The 22,048-nt window shown below is 38.6% G+C and overlaps 3 protein-coding genes across 3 annotated transcripts in view; 1 reads left to right on the top strand and 2 right to left on the bottom strand.

Annotated features, from left to right (window-relative positions):
- The window catches only part of LOC134812277 (dTDP-D-glucose 4,6-dehydratase-like), a 263,853-nt gene that overhangs the window by 139,818 nt on the left and 101,987 nt on the right, over positions 1-22,048 (bottom strand). The window lies entirely within an intron of this gene.
- On the bottom strand, positions 1,397-15,690 carry LOC134812680 (syntaxin-binding protein 5-like). The gene is made up of 11 exons (XM_063820185.1): positions 15,530-15,690; positions 13,577-13,756; positions 9,174-9,274; positions 8,490-8,698; positions 8,183-8,305; positions 7,826-8,017; positions 7,481-7,693; positions 7,146-7,358; positions 6,804-6,985; positions 6,326-6,443; positions 1,397-3,188 (listed from the first exon to the last, which is right to left on the bottom strand). Exons 1-11 carry the CDS (start codon positions 15,629-15,631, stop codon positions 1,483-1,485), a joined length of 3,339 nt encoding a protein of 1,112 aa, XP_063676255.1. The 5' UTR covers positions 15,632-15,690; the 3' UTR covers positions 1,397-1,482.
- LOC134812682 (uncharacterized) lies at positions 3,911-5,612 on the top strand. The gene is made up of 2 exons (XM_063820186.1): positions 3,911-5,286; positions 5,450-5,612. The coding sequence occupies exons 1-2, from the start codon at positions 3,936-3,938 to the stop codon at positions 5,533-5,535; spliced, it is 1,437 nt and encodes a 478-aa protein (XP_063676256.1). The 5' UTR covers positions 3,911-3,935; the 3' UTR covers positions 5,536-5,612.

Below are 22,048 nucleotides of genomic sequence, written 5' to 3'. Positions count from 1 at the left end.
AGATTGGAATTTCAATTTTTGTTGTTTCTATCTCGATCGGTAAAATTATTTACTAGCTCAATTAAAAAGTCTGTGATGACGGAACAAACAAAGTAAACCGATAACAACATGATATTAGAGAATACAGTATAATGTTCGAACATATTATTGTCACGTGTCAAAACAAACAACCGGTAAATAATTCATCTTGATAATGATTATATATCTCACCATCTAATCAATAATAAATAATTAAAATGAAATAATAAATATATTAGCTTCAACATTGAAATCACAATATTAGTGAGGACGCTTTTAATTAAGCAGCATGAGTCTGGTTAACAATGTGATGTGGTTAATGATTAAATAATTATCAAAAACGATTTTACAGGCTGGACTCTGACAGCCTTTTGATAAATAGATTAATCTCCGAATAAGTTAACTAAACTATAATGGGTTAAAGGGCCATCCATAGATTGCTTGTGTCTAGTAAAGGATGAGGTTTGTTTCAATATAAGTTCTATGAATATCGTGGATGAGGATTGAGGAAGCGGATATTGTTTCAAGCGAGGCGCCCAGAATATACTAATTCAGTAACGATAGATCCTCGACTATGAATAGAAGTTTCATTCTGGTTGTAGGTCAATTAAAAAAACTAAAACATGGCTTATGGACACGGCAAACGATCTTGGTTTTTGAATTTTGGTGCAATAGTGGAGGAAGGTATCTAAAGGTGGGTAACCTATGGATGACCTAGTCCTTACATTCTTGTCTGAATACTTCAAAAATATATTATACAGCCCCTAATCCCTTGATTCATCTTATCACAACTTTGAAACTTAGTGAGATATCCAATATCCATGAAACACAAATTGTTTATTTCAGCTGCTGAATGCTTGTAACATTGACTGATAAAATAAATTAAATTCACATATTTAAAATGTAGAGGACGGAGCAAGATATCGTGCGCGAAAGATATTGACATCGACGATACTCGACATATTATGTACCTATATCTAAACAAAGTAATAAATTATCAATCATGAAAATACAACTCGAATTAAGTATGATCATGTTTTAAATGATCAATTATAACAATGAAAGGTGAACATGCACCTTCTACCGACAAATTCAATTCATACAATCAACGTAATATTAATTAACAATAAGCAAACATTCAAAATAAATACATAGATTAAACTTAATTAATGATATGTGAATTGTGATAACTATGTGCAAAAGTTAAAATTGGGTTATTATTCAATCCTAGAGTATTAACAAATTAACATCATAATTATTATTAAGAGTGAAAGTTATATAATATATATTAAATTATTAGTGTGATTGAGTGAAATTAGAAAACTCTGAATTTAACCAGGCGATGACCATTTTTAACGAATTCGTTTTAGCATGTATGATGTTGCTGGAAAGAACAAAAACTTCTCACCAATCATGGCACGAAATAAATGCGAGCTGAACGGTCAATGTCAAAGAATTGTCCGTCTAAAACCACTTGTTTTGTTCCTTGACCCTCTGATGAAGCAGGTGGGAGGCAGAAGCGAAGTTTTCAGCTTCCATCTTCATTTGTTCTGTTTTCTGGGATATCTCGTTGATCTTTTCACTCCTCTCGTTCAGGGCCTCCTTGACCTTGTTAATCTCACTTCCGCACTGTTGCAGTGGCTCGTATCTTCTCAATATCTTCTCCGTCAGGCCTGGTGAGATGGGCCCGCTGTTCGTTCCGAACAACTCAGACCTGTCCACGGAGTTCCTCTTCAGGATCATGTTGAGGAACCCTTTGCGGGGTGGTTCCGGAGGTTCCCTCATAGTGAATACCATGGACAGAGACTCCGGGAGCATGAGATGGTTCCTGTTAATCAGAGACATGGCTTGTAGCTCTGTGGGTGAACACATGTACATGGAGTGCCCATTTGAGGAGGATGTAAAGGTTCGGAGACTCCTAGAGTCCTTAGCGTCGAACCAGGGTACGTTGACCAGAGGTTTGAGCTGGGGGAGGGTGTAGAAGGAGAGATATCCCATGATAGAAACACACGCCATGCATATCCCCCACCCTTCCAGGGTCAATACCTGACTTTTCAGGTAGTAAGTGTTGTCGAATACTTTCTGTCGAGCGTAGCTGTTCTGAGAAGGTAGCTTCAATATGAGGATGCTCTTCTCCGCTGCCACTACGAGGTAGTCGTTGCTCTGGAGATCACTTTCGTTCATCAGAACATCTCTCTCCTTTCTTTTCACCTTCCCCTTTTTCTTCCTTGTTTCGTCGTGCCATATGGCGGCCGGAGGAGACACAGGGTTCCCCTCGTTATCAAGAGCGCTGATATTAATGATGGGGCTCTTGAGGAAAGCAGGACTTCCTCCTGATCCTACCTGGCATGGTATTTTAGTTCTGTGTTCTCCGGGGGGTATATTGATGGTTTGGGAGAGCAGTGCCCCGCTGTAACTACCAATCCAGAGGGTTGGATTACGGCGGGGTGCGGTGAGGTTCCCTGCGATGTCCTTGTCCGTGAAGCTCTCCACAAAACACACTCTCTGGACCAGGAAACTCTCGATGTAGTTCTCTGGCCCTCCTGCCACGTCAGTGTCACTTGCGATGGAGCTGGGGGAGTTGGGACTGTCAATGCTGCCACCACTGCCTTGTTTCCTGGCTTTCTTGTGAGAGTTGAGACTGGTTGGGGACTCTGCCGCCTTGTCCCGTCGTATGATACTCAACATTTTTCCGCGCTGGGTCCCCTTCCTCGATCGTAAGTTCTCCTCCTCAGCGTTGTTGAATGACCCAAGCTTTGTGACTTTGAACTTTTTGCTTTTGCTGTTCGACGCCTTGTAACTCAGCGGGATTTTCATGTTCGGGTAGCAAATGTTGAGAAGATCAGAATTACTGGCCGACCACAACAAACATTTCTGTATGTAATCCACAATGACTACTCCCAGGGAACTCCCAAACGCGACTAACCCCCAAGCTGAGGACAATTCGACACAAGTGATTTGTCCGGGTGTTTCGTTAGCGTGGGATATGCACTGAACTCCCAAAACAGTCTGGAAACCCGGGTACTGCTTTATATCCCCGGTGATCACTCCTAACATGGGCTCCGTTTTACCGTCATCAGCGTTTGAAGGTCCAGAGTTGGGCATTTCGATTCCAAACTTGCTGAGCAGATGGGAGGCCCGCTTTTGTTCCTCCGACTGTTCCGTTACACCTGAGAAAATTTTGGAGTTAGTTGATAGTGTTACAACAAACTGAACAAAGAGTATATCTTTACTGTATTTGAGACTTGCAAAATTTCATGAGATTTTTAGCGAGAAGGTAGGAAAAAGTAATATGCTGTTTAGACTGTAATTTTAGTATTCTGATTCAGGCCGGAAGGGAGGAAACATAACGAAGAAAAAGCTAAACGTGACTATCAAAGGTTAAGCACACTAGCTTGAATTAGCTTGAATACAGTCAGTAGATAATGCAATAAAACTAAACGATATGACATTCTAACAGCACAGTAAAGGAGCTGGAAATCACCAAAACTTCCTTAAGTGATGGTTACTGGCAGTATGATGAGTCTAAGTTTAGGAGAAAGATTATAGTATTGGGGATTTTAACACACGAGAATAGATTCCATAAAATTAGTAAAAGCGAACTTAAAAAAGTGTAGATTGTATTTAGATACCTTCAGCCCTCAAATTAAGTTAAAAGTAGGATTAGGAATTACCAAACAGATAACTAGTTGAGAGGTAGGATTTAAGTTATTCTACCCTCCTTAGTATTAACAGTGACCGGTATTATGAGCGTATGTAATCTTGGCTCGAACTCATACTGAATTGTAAAATCTTATCAACACTTTGAAAATATAAAATTATGTGCCTAATGGGATTACATAAAACGCGTGACTCCTAACCCCAAATAAAAATACCTAGCAACGATCGAGCGGATCACACTTGTATCACGAATAACTATGCTAGTCTTTGTTTTGTATGTCTTAGCCTTGGAAATGCCGGTGGTATCTGGGTCGGATGAAACTGGGCTCAAATTTGGCAATGATGGGTACAGTCTTATCTCGTTCCAACCCGACATGGCTTCTCTTTCTGAGAAGTTCACGTTTTGTCTGTGGATAAGAACAAAAACATCAGAATCGACATATCAAATACCATTTGCCTACGAACAGGATGAGCTGTTTATAGATTCAATAAAGAGTGGTAATAGGAATAGGTATCGACTGTTCGGAAGTACTGGACATGTCAGTAGTGAGCACATTCCTGAAATGGGAACATGGTACCAGTACTGCGGTACTTGGAGTCTCGCATCACGAACCTTCAGAGCGTATGTTAACGGGGCATTAGCTGGAACTCTGATCACATCCGCCGGGAGGAAACTTAAAACAGGAGGTACTTTTGTGTTGGGAGATTATTTGGATAGCGTTGCTAGTGGTAGGGCTACTGGCAGTTGTGACTTCGGGGGTGAGATGTACAATCTGAATTTGTTTTCAAAGGAGCTGACTGGTACTGAGATAGCTGCACTGTCAGCAGATGGATTATGCACGCCACTCCCGGATCAGTTAGATGAGTACAGAGTGATCAGATGGGAGGAGGTATTGGAACTTACCCGAAAAGGAACTGTTCAGGATATTCAGATAAGATGTGGTGATTTCGAAACTGAACTGGAGAAAACACAGCGATTATTACAGGAAGCTATCAGCGAAAAGGAAGAGCTCCAGTCAAGTCTACGTAGTACACAGGTAGAACTGCTGGAGGTTAAAGGACAGCGCGATTCTGCAATAGAGGAGCTACAAGAGGTCAAGGAAACGATGCTCACAAATGAAAATGAACTGAATAACATTAAAACTGAACTGAGAAATGTTAGCCTCAAATTGAATGGAACTAAAACTGAACTGGTAAATGCACGCATCGAACTGGGAGAATCAAATATTGCGTTTGAAAATTCACGCCTTGAACTGAATGAAACTAAAATTGTCTTGGAAAGTTCACGACTCGAACTGGATGAAACTAAAAGTGTCCTGGAAAGTTCACAACTCGAACTGAATGAAACTCAAAGTGTTCTGGAAAGTTCAATCCTCAAACTGAATGAAACTAAAAGTTCCCTGGAAAGTTCACGACTCGAATTGAATGAAAGTCAAATTGAGCTTGAGAACACAGAGCTGGAACTGAAGACCGCCCTTGAGAAGGAATGTGAACTGCAAAAAGGACATCTCACGAAATGGGACGTACTATACTCCTGCCCATTTTACAATAAGGTCTTTACTCGCAGGCTTCACAAGCAACTAAGAACAACATGGGGATCACCGACAAGTAAGGGACGCTTCTTTAAAAAAGTAACTTAATAACCGTGTATCGTAATTGATTAAATCATTGGTGATTTACTTCTTATGGCCAATGTCGGATTAAATGTCGGCGAATTAATGCAGAAAATGTTGATCTTCAATAAGTTTAACATGTTTTCCTTTCTGCTCAGGAAGACTGCTGGGAATGAAAATAACTGATAAAGTTATAGCACTGATAAAAGATCTGGACGAAGATAACAGTTGCGTAGATGGGTGAAGACTTTGCTGCTGAATTCCAAGAGCTCCAAGAGAACTTCTGTCCAATTAAACTTTAACTGCTTATTTTACCTAAACATATAGTTAAATGAACTATAGTTAAATGAACTATGCAATTAAGTTTTGTCTAACAAGACTCGATTATTATGATTTGAAATATTTTCGTGTCATAACTAATAGTTACCCATTGGCCATTAATTAACATTCACCAGTTGACCATGATTTACAATGAAGAAGACATTCTTATTAATAGGTTAATTTTCTTGCACAAGCTTGAATTCTTAGAGTTCAAATGATTAAGACTATTTCTTTCGATGATCCTGAAAGTCCGCATGTGGAGCAGCATTTTAAATCTCTAAATTCATCTCTTAAAAGTGATATTTGCGCTAAACTGAGTTAATTTTTCATTTACTGGACGCTTTTATCTTTTAATATTTCCGGTATAACATCGATCGACTGGGTGTTGGACAAAACTCTTTCTAAGAAAAGGATTAAAAGGAAAACTTCCAATAACCAGTTGTTCCATATCTCTTCCAAATACTCGGATTGCTCTAGCAAGGTTGGCTATCTGTTTGAGATTGCCAAATACTTTGGCCATGAGATTGATATTGAGTAATGTATTCTGTACGAATCTTTGTCTTAATTAGTGCAGAAATATATACAGCACAGCTGTGAAATCAGTGGACACCTGATTTAAAGTATCTCCAGAGGTTCCCAGTTGTCCGTCAGCCGATATATGATATATATAACGTATTAAATTAGCACAGAGAGATGTATTTTAGATTACAAACCGGGGGTTTTAGGACTGTCTCCGGGGGACGTGTTTTCTTCCTCCATACTGTCAAACTCAAACGCCGCGTAATCAGGCTGAGCCAACAATACCGGGATGACTGATAAGGATTGAAGCACCTGGGGAGAGTAATTATTTAATTTGATAACAGCACGAGGGTTGTTTTTACTTTTACCGGGCTGATAATACAATTATTCGACACTGAATTGATGGGAATTGTGCTAGATATTATTATGATCTAATCATTTTGTTGCAAATATTAAATAATACTCATAAATCGAATCTGCTGAGTTTTATTTTTTTCATTCATACATATTATAATGCATTACTGGACATTGGACAAAGACATTATTTCAGAATTGATGTAAATGTTTAAACTACAAATTGGTGAAGGTGATTCGAATTTCTCAGTATATTCAACATATTCAGCATATTAAATATATTCAACATACTTAACATATTCAACATATTTAACAAACCTCCGTGTTGTTCCAACTGAGAATGAGTATCTGTGATGAAGCGTAAGCAATAACGAGGGTCCGCCCACTCAGACAAAGGTTCACATGAGTCACACTGACAAGGCTCTCCCCTGATTCAGTTGTCTGCTTACCATCGAAAAACTGCCGAGTTTGAAGCGTATGCAGGTGTTGTAATGTAACTCCTGGGGTTGTTGAAGCGATTTAAATAATAGACATATAAATGTAAGATTTGCTTCCACGAAGATAAATTTTAGTCCTACGAGGAGGCTTAAACTAGACGTCAAAAATTAAAAACACTTCCGTTGATCGTAACATTATTATGGTATTTTATTCTGAATTAACCTGATACATCCCAGAACTGCAAACTCCCATCTTTATGACCAGTCACGCTCAAATCGTAGTTGTTCTCCACGGGCCGTCCCAACTCCCCACCATCAATAGGCCAGTACTTCATGGGAGACTGTTGGTGACAGAGCTGCAGGTCCTCTAGGAGGGAGGTGGGACAGGAGGGGTAGTTGGACAGGTGGGTCACGGGAGAGATCCCAACTGTTACCCCTGAAAGAAAATTAAGTTAGTACAGACGAATTTCTTTGTAGTGTTATCTTAAATCCAATAATACCCCAACTTTGAATTTCTTTAAGAAAGATAAAGGTAAAAACACTCTAAAGGGTTGGTACCATAAGGAGCAGGGTACTGTGTGAAGTTATGAGAGGTAAGATCGATAGCAATGATGTCATCACAAAGCAGCACAAACACCACACTGGGGTCCTGGATGTCTTTGGCGTAGGGAGACGCGCACACCACCGCGAAGTCAACTATAGGTTTCTCCAGGTTGAAGGATTCTCGCTTGCGACCGTGGAATATGGTGATATAGTGTGACGAGTTGGGACCTAGGAAGTATTGAATCAGATATTTTGATGGCCAAGCAATCCTGATGAAAATCGCATATATTTATTCTGAATTATAAAACTAGGAATTAAAAGTGGACTGAAATTACTGCTGATTATAAAATGGACACCTACCCGGAACACCCCCGTTGAATATCAAAACAGGATCGGTTTTAGTTGACAGCCACATAACTTTAGTGATAAGATTACAAGGTTGAGGTGAGGACGCCTCCTTGTGGAACTCGTGGGGTTTGAATGATTTAACTGGTTTCTCCTCGACTCTAGTGGTGTTGAAGTTCCAGATCGCTAGTGACCCTTCTATGTGCCCTGCAATTAACAATATTAGGCTCTCAAAAGACTGTTCAATGTACAAATAACAAGATTCAATGTTTAGGGGAGGGGAACAAGAAAGTAAATATAAAGTGCAAATAACAACCCAGTCTCTCAGTCTGATGGGTGGGTGAAGATGGTGAAGATGGGAAGAAAGTTTACCTGAAATGAACTGTTTGACGTCACTCATCCAGTAGACACAAGAGAGTGGTCTGTCAGAACAGTAGCTCTTTATTACCTCCTTACTCTTCAGATCCCATATTACTAGCCTCCCGTTCTCGTAACCTGTTCAAAGTAAATGCAAATTTTGTTCACCGGACAGTTATTATATTAACGACCACGATCAATATCAAATGTCCAATGTAGAAAATCCTTTTCTTTTCAATAGGCAATAGGCCTGGTGCCTATGTCTCGCAGTATTCTGCATTTAGAAGAGACATATTTACAACTTTTAAACTGTGCGACGTACCGATAAGAAGCTTGGAAGGGTCGACAGGGTGCTCCTCTAGAGCTGTTACAGGACCAGGATGCACCTTTTGAGATTTAGGTATCGTCTGATTCCACATTATTTGGTATCCGGACAGGTCAAATGTCTCTAGATTCACAACAAAGATGTTCCCTTTCTCGGTCCCCAAGTAGATCCATTTGGTGAACAGCGGTAGTTTGCAGACACACAGACTGATAAGGGTTTTTTGAATAAATCAAAGTTTGTTAAAACCACGAAGTTCCAAATAAACGTGAACTTCCAAATACGAACGTATTTCGTAATCATTGTATTTTCTAATCTCCCAATGAAACAAGATATACTCGCGTGCGCGCTGGTATTATATAGAGATATACTTTAGCGTGTTCCAAAAATTCAAACAACCACGTGACATTTATAGACTGCTATTTTCTCCACCGAAAGAGGGCTATTGTTGTGAATATCTTTGTTAATGAGGTCTGTCGTTTAATGTACATTACAGTACACCCATGTTCCATATTACTCTGCTTAAGAAATTTCCTATACATATATACTGGACCTCCACTTCCTTTGTAATCTGCGACAAAGGGACCATTCGACAGAGTCTGGTTTCAAAACGAAATTTAACATCAATAAAAAAGCGTCATGTCGTTAAATGTAGTAAAGCAAGAAATGAATTCCATACATTACCTCTCACGTTTAAAAAGAAGACTTTGCACGACCTGAGGGGCCCGCTGTCTTAGATTCCAAAGATGTAAACAATCGTCCACCGTGACACTAACCAGGGCGCCCTGAAAATAAATCTCACTAACAAGTGCTCTATTCCTTTAATTGATCAAAATTAATTACTTTAATTGATCCAAATGGAGAAAGTTTTGTTCGTATGGTCGAGTAGTAACACAATCTAATAAAGTTTCTGATAAATTGATGTTTCTAAAAATAGCCTCACTAGGTTTCATTAATCACCTTTTTGTGCAATACAGGTCTTATATATGTGTGTGTGTTTGTGTGTTTGTGGGTGATGAAATTAGACAGTTACTATATCCAGCTCCAGTAAAGATAGCTGTAAAAAGTACTGAATATTATTATAACCCCCGACTACTAGCCAGAATCTCAAACAACTATAATAGAGATATAGTTTTTTCCTATCGAAAGCTTCAAATCCAATAAAATTATGGACAAGCTACCATTAGTTAAAAAATTGTGTTTAAGTTAAAACGTTGACATGGAATATGGATATCTAATATATAAGACGCAAACCAGATTATATTAGAATCTATCAAAGATCGACGAGGTGGTTCGAGAAGAAGACTTGAATTTAAAGTTGGTGGTTACCTAAAGATCAACACCAACGCCCTCTTTTCGTGTTTTATGTGATTTTTAATTGCTATTTTCCGTATGAGCTGCACAAAAGTAAATTATCAAGGATGGTGGGTAGAAAACAGTCCCCTTCCTGAAAAACACTACCTATCAGATCCTGCTAGTTGATCTAGACTTCCAACTGTCACTATCTTCATTTAACCGTCATGAAGTAGGCTGTCTACGATAACTTTATCTTTACAAAATTGCACAGTAGTTCTTTACTGTTGAATCATTCAAATAATTTTGAACAACTGACACCCCTCTCCCATCAATATTCAATGAACAAGGTCAGGATGCAGTACAGTAAGGGTAGGATGCAATACAGTGAGGATAGGATGCAATACAGTGAGGGTAGGATGCAATACAGTGAGGGTAGGATGCAATACAGTGAGGATAGGATGCAATACGGTGAGGATAGGATGCAATACAGTGAGGGTAGGATGCAGTACAGTAAGGGTAGGATGCAATAAAGTAAGGGTAGGATGCAATACAGTGAGGGTAGGATGCAATACAGTGAGGGAAGGATGCAATACAGTGAGGATAGGATGCAATACGGTGAGGGTAGGATGCAATACGGTGAGGATAGGATGCAATACAGTGAGGGTAGGATGCAATACAGTGAGGGTAGGATGCAATACAGTGAGGGTAGGATGCAATACAGTGAGGGAAGGATGCAATACAGTGAGGATAGGATGCAATACGGTGAGGATAGGATGCAATACAGTGAGGGTAGGATGCAGTACAGTAAGGGTAGGATGCAATACAGTGAGGGTAGGATGCAATACAGTGAGGGAAGGATGCAATACAGTGAGGATAGGATGCAATACAGTGAGGGTAGGATGCAATACAGTGAGGGTAGGATGCAATACAGTGAGGGTAGGATGCAATACAGTGAGGGTAGGATGCAATACAGTGAGGATAGGATGCAATACAGTGAGGATATGATGCAATACAGTGAGGGTAGGATGCAATACAGTGAGGATAGGATGCAATACAGTGAGGGTAGGATGCAATACAGTGAGGATATGATGCAATACAGTGAGGGTAGTAGTGCTTATATGGAGCGGAAAGATGTCAACTGTAATTATAATCAGTTCCAGTCACGTCATTGCGTCTGCACTTCCGTCGGTTTGCGGTCACTTAGCAGTGCGTGACGCAAATTTCCAAATCACAGGGAAGTTTTATTCTTGTACTCACTTACACAACTCAACTACTATAATTTCTATATCAAGATTAGACATCTCACTCACGGCATTTACCCTGATTTCATATCGCAACATCTCTCCTAACTCCTTCTGAATTTGAACTTTCCTCCAGAATGTGAAACAATGATTAACGAACGCTCCCATTTACGGTGAATGTAACCTGGAGACAATTACAATACCCGTGGTGATAAGCAGGAGTTATACACCTGAGCATTAAGTACGGTACGTTCTCGTACACTAGAAATACATGTAGCAGGTGCTGTGGCAGGTGGGCTGGACAGAGAGAGAGAGAGAGAGAGAGAGAGAGAGAGAGAGAGAGAGAGAGAGAGAGAGAGAGAGAGAGAGAGAGAGAGAGAGAGAGAGAGAGAGAGAGAGAGAGAGAGAGAGAGAGAGAGAGAGAGAGAGAGAGAGATAGAGAACAGGCTCCTAGTGTACATACTTTACATATCATGTTATTATACTGTATCGTATTTAAAATATATAGGGTTAGTAACCACGTGGGTTATAGCCAATGATTTGGAAGGTAGACACGCCCCGAAGATCGCTATACATGGTAATTTAATCCCGGGGGATGGTGGTGGTGGCGGGGAGGGTTGGTATTTGTGAAACGGGTGCTGATTGTGCGGCCCTGGGTTTGTAACGTAATTAGATGGACTGGGATATAATATGCTGTGTATCCATGTTTATAGGGTCCGTGTATCAGTTGTGATAACGTGATTGTGGATGTTTTATCAAGAAAGTGCTCAAGAACCTGGGAAAACACATGCTAGAACTCAAATCGCACAATAAAAAACACAATTCACAAAACACAAGGTTTATTAAACTCCCAACATGCTGCCTAGAGAAAATATCCTAAGAGATATAATGAAGGATAAAGAAGCTAAAATTTTAATTCCAGGAGGAGCTGAAGAATAAAGATATTATGAAGTATAACCCCAGAGTTTGACCGTAGTCCGTATTGCTGATCACTCTATACATTGAAGACGTGATCACCCTATAGATACACGTGCTCACACACAATCACTTACCCACTTTACACTGAGTAAATCGTCCAGTAAGTCACCTAACAAACGTATTACATCTTCAGTTTATAGAGTACAGACTGATCACATTGTTCAGTAATCACAGTATACTCCTTACAGAACACACTGCAATCAATACCACTAATTACATAATGACTAATCGTTTAATTTCGTATCTAATTTGGTAAAAAAACTTTATGTATGAGAACAGTCGCTCAGTTGTATGTTAATTGTCTGTGAAGTCGTAATGGGTGGGAAATTTCCTTCTTCCAGAAAGTGAAAGTGGAACACAAAGCAGTTATCTAGTTTCCATGGCAAAACTATACATAGTTTTGCTATATATAATATATTGTATAATATATTATCATAAAGGTTGCGATGAATTAACCGATTATTAATTGAATACTGATGTAACACATCAGATAAAGAAGCAGCTAAATAGTTTTCAAGTAATGGAGGTGTATGACGTTATATGAAGGATAATTTGCTTCCCAGAAAGTGACAAATGCATGCGGAGTGAACCACGTCACAAGGATCAGGTGGGTGGTAAACCACTGTGGTTACTACTGGTTACTACTGGTTACTACTGGTTACTTTCCTATTTGGGGTGATTCTGTGATTATGTGATAATTGAAGAGGTAAAATATAATACAAATGTTATGGTATAACTCAGTCACAGAGTCGCAACAGCAATATAAAAAGTTACTCTTATAAGGCATAATGATGGGGATTCATCGACAGCAGACAGGGCCTGAAAGTGTGTGTGTGTGTGTGTGTGTGTGTGTGTGTGTGTGTGTGTGTGTGTGTGTGTGTGTGTGTGTGTGTGTGTGTGTGTGTGTGTGTGTGTGTGTGTGTGTGTGTGTGTGTGTGTGTGTGTGTGTGTGTGTGTGTGTGTGTGTGTGTGTGTGTGTGTGTGTGTGTGTGTGTGTGTGTGTGTGTGTGTGTGATCTCGAAATCAAGATTCACGAAAAACCAAACTTCCCCCTTAAAGTAACAACTAACTTGACTTAATTAGGGTGGCCCAGAAGTAACTGCAATTAAGTGCTGGATCACGTATCTTCAAGATCTTAAAAGGGTTATAACTCGGTTAAATTGTGAACAACCAATTTGAAATTTTGGGAAAGCACTTCAATTATCAAACGAAATGTGTCTAGAAACTTTGAAGTTCCTAGCTAAAAGCGTTCTCACTTTATGGTAACAATAGTGAAAAAGAGGGAGTGGCGTGACACACCCACTGTAATTAATTAAATTTGACGAAACTTTCAGGAAATCTAAGTTTGACTCATATCTATAATCTCTGAAATGTCTGTGCAATTCTAAGAGGAATTACGTGAGTTATTAAAGGGTTGCGTGTGGGCAGTTACTTCTGGGCCACCCTGTAAGTTACCAAACATAAAATGGTAGACTTTACTATTTTATTACCATATTATGTCAACCCCTCATTTACAAAGGTTAATTACATATACACAATTACGTGTTCCAAAAAACCCAGGCCTGTATTTACCTCATTGACAGAGAAAAAGAGATGTTTGATAGCTCTGCCTTCTTCATGGCACACGTACGTCTCAACTCCCGGCTTACCATACAGTCTGATATCCCCGCTCTTGCTTCCCACCGCTATAACCTTCTGTATGGGGTCGTATGCCAGGGTGGTCGGCTCGAACGGTAGTCCGTATCTGATGGTCTGGGGAGATTGAGTGGTCAGAGGTTGAAATGTGGAGCTAATTCTGAGGAAAGTGGAGCCGAGCAAAGTTTGTTTATTTATTTTAGAAAATTACCAGATCAGCCTGATTTATTACAAAAATACCTCGATTAATTTTCAAATAAGAATATGGATTAAAATTGCGGTTTAATCTTTTAATGTGCGATCTATAAGTTATGTTGTATGTACCATGTGTGGTTGCATGTTCTTTCATATATTTAAGACGATTTTGACAAATCAAACGCCTGGGAACGAAAATAATTAGGTGATGTTATGAAAATAAGACTCAATGATCACCCTGCCTGCCTATCACCCTTTCTCAACCTTTTAAACAGTCCATTTCCAAACCACCACCCAGTTACCACTTCCAGGCGGCAACCGGGTAACCTGTTCCAATACTCCAATACCAATAATATATAAAGTTCTCACAGCAATAAATCTTCCCAGTCGACCACCGCCAAAATTGGCGTGTAATTGCAATGTAAGGGCCACACCCTACTGAAGGCTGGGTGTAATATATTGGGCTGTAATAAGACTAATAAAAGAGAGAGAGAGAGAGAGAGAGAGAGAGAGACCTGGGGGACTCTCCACGCTCCAGCAGTATTCTATATAGTATATGCTATATAGAGGAATATAATGCACACGTATGTGTTAATTCGTTGTGTGCAGTAGGGGTTGATACACAATCTCCTAATAATATGTAAGGTACCAAGACACATGGAGATTCAGTTCAGTTTTAAGTGTGCAGAGGATTATCAGGACGTTCTGTGATGGATCTCACTTTTTGTAATCATGATTTCAATAGACGGCAATGTTTAAAAACCTCCAACGTTTTATCAAGATTCACGTTTAATAACTTCAGTTTCGACAAATTATCACGTTCAGTTTTATTACCGTCGTTGGAATATAAGATAACATATTATACACTCAACCAGACTACCTGATATATTTTATTGTTAGTCCACTCATTAAGTCTACTTGTCATTATCTGTACTGTTCATTGCGAAATGAGTCGCAACCTTACATGCAGCCAGGGCCGGGTTTAGACTGGCTAAACCAGGTATACATATTCTCATTTCTCATCCCATTACACACATTCACTCAATAAATGCTCTATTAGCTCAGATGTTGTAATATTATGATAGCTATGGTTATGTTTGAAATCAATGAAATGGCTGTACTCCCGTTAATCCAGGAGAGGCTCAGGGAAAATTCAGATACTAATTCTTAGTCTTATCAGCCTAACATTTAACGTTACTTTTGCTTGGTCTAAATTCTGAAATCAACCAGAGTCCTAATTGTAGACACTAATTCAGGATATTAGCCCAAAATAAGTACCTAACTAATGGTTCTAAAGTACTAACTTAGAGCTGACAAAGACTAACAAAAGTAACAACTCAGTATGCACATAATAACAAGTAACGTTGAAAAGGACTTTGAGGGGGTCTGTAGTCCCCCCGCATAGTCTGTTTGTGTTTCACTGATTTGTAAACTGAAGACGTAAATACTCCAATTTGACAGACTGATTAGACGGCTAGACACTTTGTTGAGCCTACACAAAGGAGGAAATACAGAGATAAGTAGGAGTGTGAAGGGTACGATATTAGGATTCGACATTCTATTTCAGTCCCAGTCATTATCCGACACTAACAGTCATGACCGCTCACATGTCTGATAGCAATTCACATTAAACAACTCTTAGTACAACAGTGAATAATGTTAATGTGTAGGTACATAATATTTAATTGCACTTACCTTCTGGACCTTGAAAAGGGAAGATGCTTCATTATTGTTGCTAACTGCAGACTGTGAACCTTTAGGACCTAGCTTGGACGAGATTTGACCTAAATGTTTCATCCTCTCATCTCAAAAAGGAAACGTAGGTCAATCTCAGCTTCATTTCTCACATTAGAGCTGTAGTGGAAAAGTGATCAGTGACTGTTTTCTAAAACAGAACCAATTTCTAGGGCAGAGAAAACGATAGGGAGCAGAATTTTGATAATAATTCGTAAATTTAGAGGAAATAACTACCGATACTACAGTGAAACCCCGATTTACTGCGGCTATTTCCTTTCTCCCAAACTCCACGGTAAATCGGGGTTCTACTGCCCTACCCAAATTATACCAGGGTCCCACCATTGACCAGAGTTAATGTCAGTGAACACACCAAAAAAACCATAGTGGGCAACTAGCAGATTGAGGGGTGACATAAAACAATATAGCGATCAAAATTTGCAAAAGCAAAAACAGAAGGGAAAGTCCCGACAATTAGAGTTATTGACGATATACCTATTCACGATGCTGTCATTAGCAAAATGTAATTTCCCCACTATGGTAAAAACGATTTCCAAACGAAGTATTTCAAAGGCTGAGGAAAATATATTATAATTTCTTCCAATCCACGCATTAATGAAAAATCTAGTATATGTAAGTTTTACCCAAAAACATAGAATTACATCCAATAACCAGAGTATCACTGATACATGCCAGAAAAATAGAGATAGATCACCTGTCTAAATTTGACAAATCTTAGATGTCATGTAGAAATGAAATTTGTGTCTTGAAAATAAGTTGATCAGTTGTTTAATATCAAAAAATCTCATCGAGCTAATTTTCTAAACCTAAATTTACGAATCTATATCTATGTCATACATAGTAATGAAATTTGTTTCCTAAGAATAAGTTGAAGATTTGTTTTGTAAAAAATCAAATCCGTTGTAGTCCATGGCTTAGGCCTGGCGGGGGAATCAGGTACTAAGTTTTGGACGTGACGTCGACAAAGTGTTATCTTGGAATTTTGAAAAATTCCAAATTTATTGAATTGGTGATAAATAATAAAATTGTCTTTTCTTACAAAATTGTCTCAAATTCTCAAAAGACCCAACCACCCCCTTCGCGGTACTAACTGTTTTTTCGGATAATAATTAAGACACCCACACCCTTCTGTGGTACTAACTGTTGAGAAATCACGATACTAACTGTGATTTTTTGGGTTGGACACCCCCCTTAGTACCATGTACTATCTGTTTTTCTGGGAAATGAGGAGCAGACCCACCACTTAGTACAAAACTATTAACTGTGTTTTGGAAAAAAATATGACCCACCACCCTAACGCCAGGTCCAGTACTAAAGCGCATGATCCCCAGGCCTGGACAGGGTAATATACCATGCAAACCATTCAAACAAAAAAATGTCAGTTATCTACACATTTTAATTTCAGGCCATTTATTACTGATGTAAACTAGATAATAATAATAATAATAAATTAATGTTATTTTTATACAGCACCAAAAGGTTAAATAATTTAAATTTAACCCTATGCACAGCTGTAAATGATACCTAAATGACAGTAGAGATCGTGCATCTCGCCTTGGACGGAGGTAAAAACGGAAGTTAATAACTACAAGTTAAATCCCGACTAAATAAGGCAGATACACCTAACAAGAAGATATCCAAGAAAGGTTAGCAGGTTTTCTAACAAAACATAAAAAAATAGATGATGACCACAAGAGATCTATGTATGAGACTCATCAGACAAACAAAATGATAATATACAAGATAATAAAGGTGTCCCGGAATAGAGCCTCCTTTTCTGACATATACTACAATTTAGTTGGCAGACACAGATCAATTCTTTTAGAATAAATTCATAAAAGACATATAGAACTTGATTTTGTGTTGGATGTTCTTCAATTAAAAACTTGGATATATCATACTCATTTAAGGTATGTGCTGCATTGTTGGCAGTGTGTTTTTCAATTTTTTCAATTAAAATTTTAAGGAGAGGCTGGGCCTGGATAGCCCACGAGAGGATAGCATGTGAATGCTTTGCCTACCTCGGAATCAGAATGTGTAATGTAGGATGATGGTAAGTGTTGTAAGATGTGTCGTGTATGAATGCTTAACTTGTGGCAACTGGGTGTGGAAGAGAAAGGTGAACTAATACGATGTGTGAGTAGTTGCTATGTCACACCAGTCTGGTCCAGCTCCTCAGGCACAATTAAATGTTTGGTGCAGTTTGCAAAGTTGACAATAGAGGAGATGTGTTGGTTGTCGAATATGTCATTATTCGAGGTAATAGTCCTGGAATGGCATTATGTTGCAGTAAAAAGAGTGCCTTTTAAGCTACTTAGATGGAGCACTGGCTGTTTAGCAAATAAACTAATTAATTCTCAATCAAGTTTATCCAGGCTAGATATCACATTGCCAACATCAGGAAGATACAGCTTCGTGTAGAAAGTATTCATCAGCATATACGAAATTTAAATTTGATTCCCATATTACAATGAATATTAATATCATAATATTAATATCTAAAATTCTCTGATAATTAATAATAATAATATATCGTGACATGTAATTGTAAGATAACAAACCTCGCGCGCGGCGCTTACATCTGCACCTGAGAATCTCTCAGCAATGTGTGGCTGTCTGCGCGGTGGGCTGTGTATTGTGTATATAGCCGAATTTAAATTTAGATTTATTTATAAATGTATAATAATATTAAATATGTATTGATTGTTTTGTGGTAAATAAAAATTTTGTTTTACTAAATTTTGTTTTACTAATAAAAATAGTTAAACTTAAACATCCGATAATAAACTCGTGAAAATTGGATATGCTATGTAAAATACGTTTTTTACTATATACTCAAAGATTAATCTCAATCATAAATTTCTATCAGCGCGGTGCTAGTCACGTGTTACAATGACGGCGCCGAGCCTAAACTTATGAATTCGAAAATATATATATAATTTGTATTAAGTGGTAAATGGATAGCTGTCTGTCCTTCATAGCCAAAGGAGCAGTAGTACAATAAAACTCTGATTTACCGCAGAGATTTGGGTTTTGTTTGTTCACATTATGCATGCCCTATTTGAGGAAAATAAATGGCTGCAGTAAAACTGGGTTTTCGGTAAATCAGGGTTTTACTATACTAAGATCCCGTATTATCTATTTGGACGGAGTCTACTGACTCCTATTTCAGAAATTTGAATACTTAACATCTGAATCAATCAGGAATGGCAGAGACATCTGAGGGTTGGAAACAAATAACCTTCGTTTTATTTAAATTATAGTGAATTATCACCTCCACACTCTAGCGAGTTGCTCATACCCCATTTGAGGACAATTCCAATACTTTGTAACAACTTCAATATTCTTTCCAGCCATTAGCAGCAAATTTGAGTACTCGTTTCTCTTACAGTAGGCAGAGGATCTCAATTTTAAACACAAAGTAATAACAACTTAATTATGAATGGTCGCATAACTGGGTTCAAGGGTAATATCTGAAGTAAGACTCTTGATCAGAACCAAAAATGTTTTCAGAAGATGGCTCGAATAAGGCTGCACCATCCAGCTTATATTAGAATAATTGATTTTAATGAGCTACTATATTAGCCTCAAGCGTTTTGGTACCTCATTTCTTCCACTCAGCATTGCTTACTGTAAGTAGAAAATTTCTAAAATCATTGAGAAACTGACCATGTCTCACTAAAATCAACTATTTCTCCTGGAATCTTTTAAAGTCTATCTGAGAACGTTTCTTTTTAAACGTGCTTATGATATTAATTAATTTACTATTTTTTCAACGTTTCTACTGTTAAGTGCATACCCTTAACCTTGTAATTTAGTGTATCAAGTCTTTACAATTTTCTATGGTTTGGAACCTAAATGTGGATTGCTTTTCAGCTTTTTTTGTATCCTGACTTGTTTTTGTGGCACACCTGTGCATTTTTAGTTGTTGTGCCACTATAATCTATTAAAGTTTAAATTATTATTATTATCAACCATTTGTCCTAATGGAAATACTCTTAATTGACGATGTCAATTCATGGCAGCTCGGCGCGGCACAGTAGCGCATTTCGCCGATCTAGCTAGTCGCTGTGAGAAGCCTCATTGAGTGTGCGGCGCGGCACAGTAACGCATCGCGCTACAAGAAATACTCATACATAAATTCTACTATATTAAATCATCATAGATCATTATATACCTTACGAGACATATTTATATGGTACGAAATTTGGGAATTTTTGGAAAAAATCCCCATATTTTCGTACTACCAAAATTGTGGCCGCCATTTCAAAATCCCACACATCAATTTGTATGTAATTGGCTTAAATAGGGCTAATTTGAGGTGAATTTGTCAAATAAGTTGTTTTACCTTTTTTTGTGAGACAAGGATACGCATTTCTCAGGTAAATAGAAAGTTACTTAGTATAAAAATTACTGAATAGAAAATACTGGTCTCCCCTACTCACATTCAAGAGTAGGGGAGACTTAATTGACAAGCTCAAACTCCTGTTGAGGGAGGCATACACCTGGGACTACACCGGTGAGCAGACTCAAGGTGAAAGAGACGACGATGAAGACGATTTAAACGACGAGAATGATTTTTAATTAATTTAGTTTTTCACGATTTAAAAAAATTCCATCAAAAACTGATTTTGATTTCTCTGAAATAATTTAGCGTGAAAACAGAAAATGCGACAATTTAATTTGGGGTACGAAATTTGGGGATTTCTGAAAAAAATCCCCATATTTTCGTTCCCCCATAATATATATATATATATCCCCCATAAATATAATTCCGATCCCCAGAATTATGATCCACATAAATATGTCTTGTAAGGTAGACAATAAAACATTATAATATTCCTTGGAGGACTAGACTTCGCTGCTTCGACACGCCGCGCAAACTAGCATTCTTGCTTCGCATTGTCAATCAAAATATTCCCCAAGTTTATTTTTAGTAAACTGAATCGTGGTTTAAGTTCAAATTCAATTTATCATTGAATGAATGCAAAATATAACTTATATTTACATTATTGTTACATTATTTACATTTACATTATTGTTACATTGAAAACCCAGGAAAAGTTACCGGCTGGTGGTGGTACTAGAGTTGGTTTAATATTAAACAGACGGCTCGACCTCGCGCGCGACAACAAGCATGATTTGCACGCGTGGCGCATTCCAATGTTCAAGCAGCTAACACGTGACACAATTCAGCCAACCAGAGTACAGGAATCCGCAAAGTTAAAGTTGCAAACTTTTGATCGGACCGAAAGGGGACTTTTCTGGAGATTTTGAGATAACTCAACAATTACGTTGTCTTGAATTTTCCTCCTGGAGAGGTAACGTTACTTTTAAAATGTAAAAGAGGAACATGTTACAAAAAACCGAAAGTCTCCAACTCTTTTACTTTCAAAGTTAAGCCCCATCCGGTCAGGGTTCCTGGGAACTTATCACTTCATTGAAAACGTATCACTTCCTTTTTGTATCAACATATATATTACCTGGGGAATAGAGATTCGGCGGAATGACAGGCTGAGCGCCGCCCAGTAACATATATAATATAGTGCGATGTTATTTTGTAGACATGTGTGATACATGGTGTATTGATTGACGATGTCAATCCTTCGCATCTCGCCGATCTGCTCTGTGGTTGCGAGAAGCATTATTGGATGCGCGCGCGACCCAGTAGTGCATCGCGCTACAACATGGTGTAATGTCATAAATGTTGCATCTTAAGAAGTACTAAATGTTTACTGGGCGGCGCTCAGCTTACTGGGCCGCGCTCAGCCTGTCATTCTGCCTAATCTCTATGAACATGATAGCCTGAGGTCCCCAGTATGCAGTACAGGTAACGCTCAGCCTGTCATTCCGCCGAATCTTTATTCAAATTTTTATGAACATAATAGCCTGGGATCTCCGACTCTCCAGGTAACTAATAAATGTCAGGTGTAAAATGCGTAAAGTGTTACTGGCCGGCGCTAAGCCTATCATTCCGTTACTGGGCCGCGATCAGCCTGTCATTCCGCCTAATCTCTATTCATGTTTATGAACATGATAGCCTGAGGTCCCCAGGTAAATCATTCCGCCGAATCTTTGATTCATGTTGCGTATCACGCGCGAAAAGTGGCATGCAACGTATGTCAACGTAAAGCTCGCTGCGTGTACGCGTTTAAAATCTGAATTCAGCCATGAAGTCGTGACAACCACATTTATTTGCAAAATTATAAAGCTGCAACCTTTTATTCGGCCCAAAATCATATTTTTCGGGGTATTAACTCAAAATCTACAATGTCCCTAATTTTCCTCCTATACTAAGGAGGTAACGTTATTTTTACAAAGCAAACACTTTGCAAAAAACCGGAAGTCTCCCCAGGAAAAGTTACTGGCTGGTGGTGGTACTAGAGTTGGTTTAATTTAAACAGACGTCTCGACCTCGGGGAAATTTCTTGGATTGATCCCGGGATTTATATAAATAGT

The sequence above is a fragment of the Bolinopsis microptera genome, chromosome 3 (assembly GCF_026151205.1).
Source record: "Bolinopsis microptera isolate Bmic1 chromosome 3, MBARI_Bmic_1.0, whole genome shotgun sequence".
Taxonomy (NCBI): Eukaryota; Metazoa; Ctenophora; class Tentaculata; order Lobata; family Bolinopsidae; genus Bolinopsis; species Bolinopsis microptera.
This window is presented reverse-complemented; position numbering and strand designations above follow the sequence as displayed.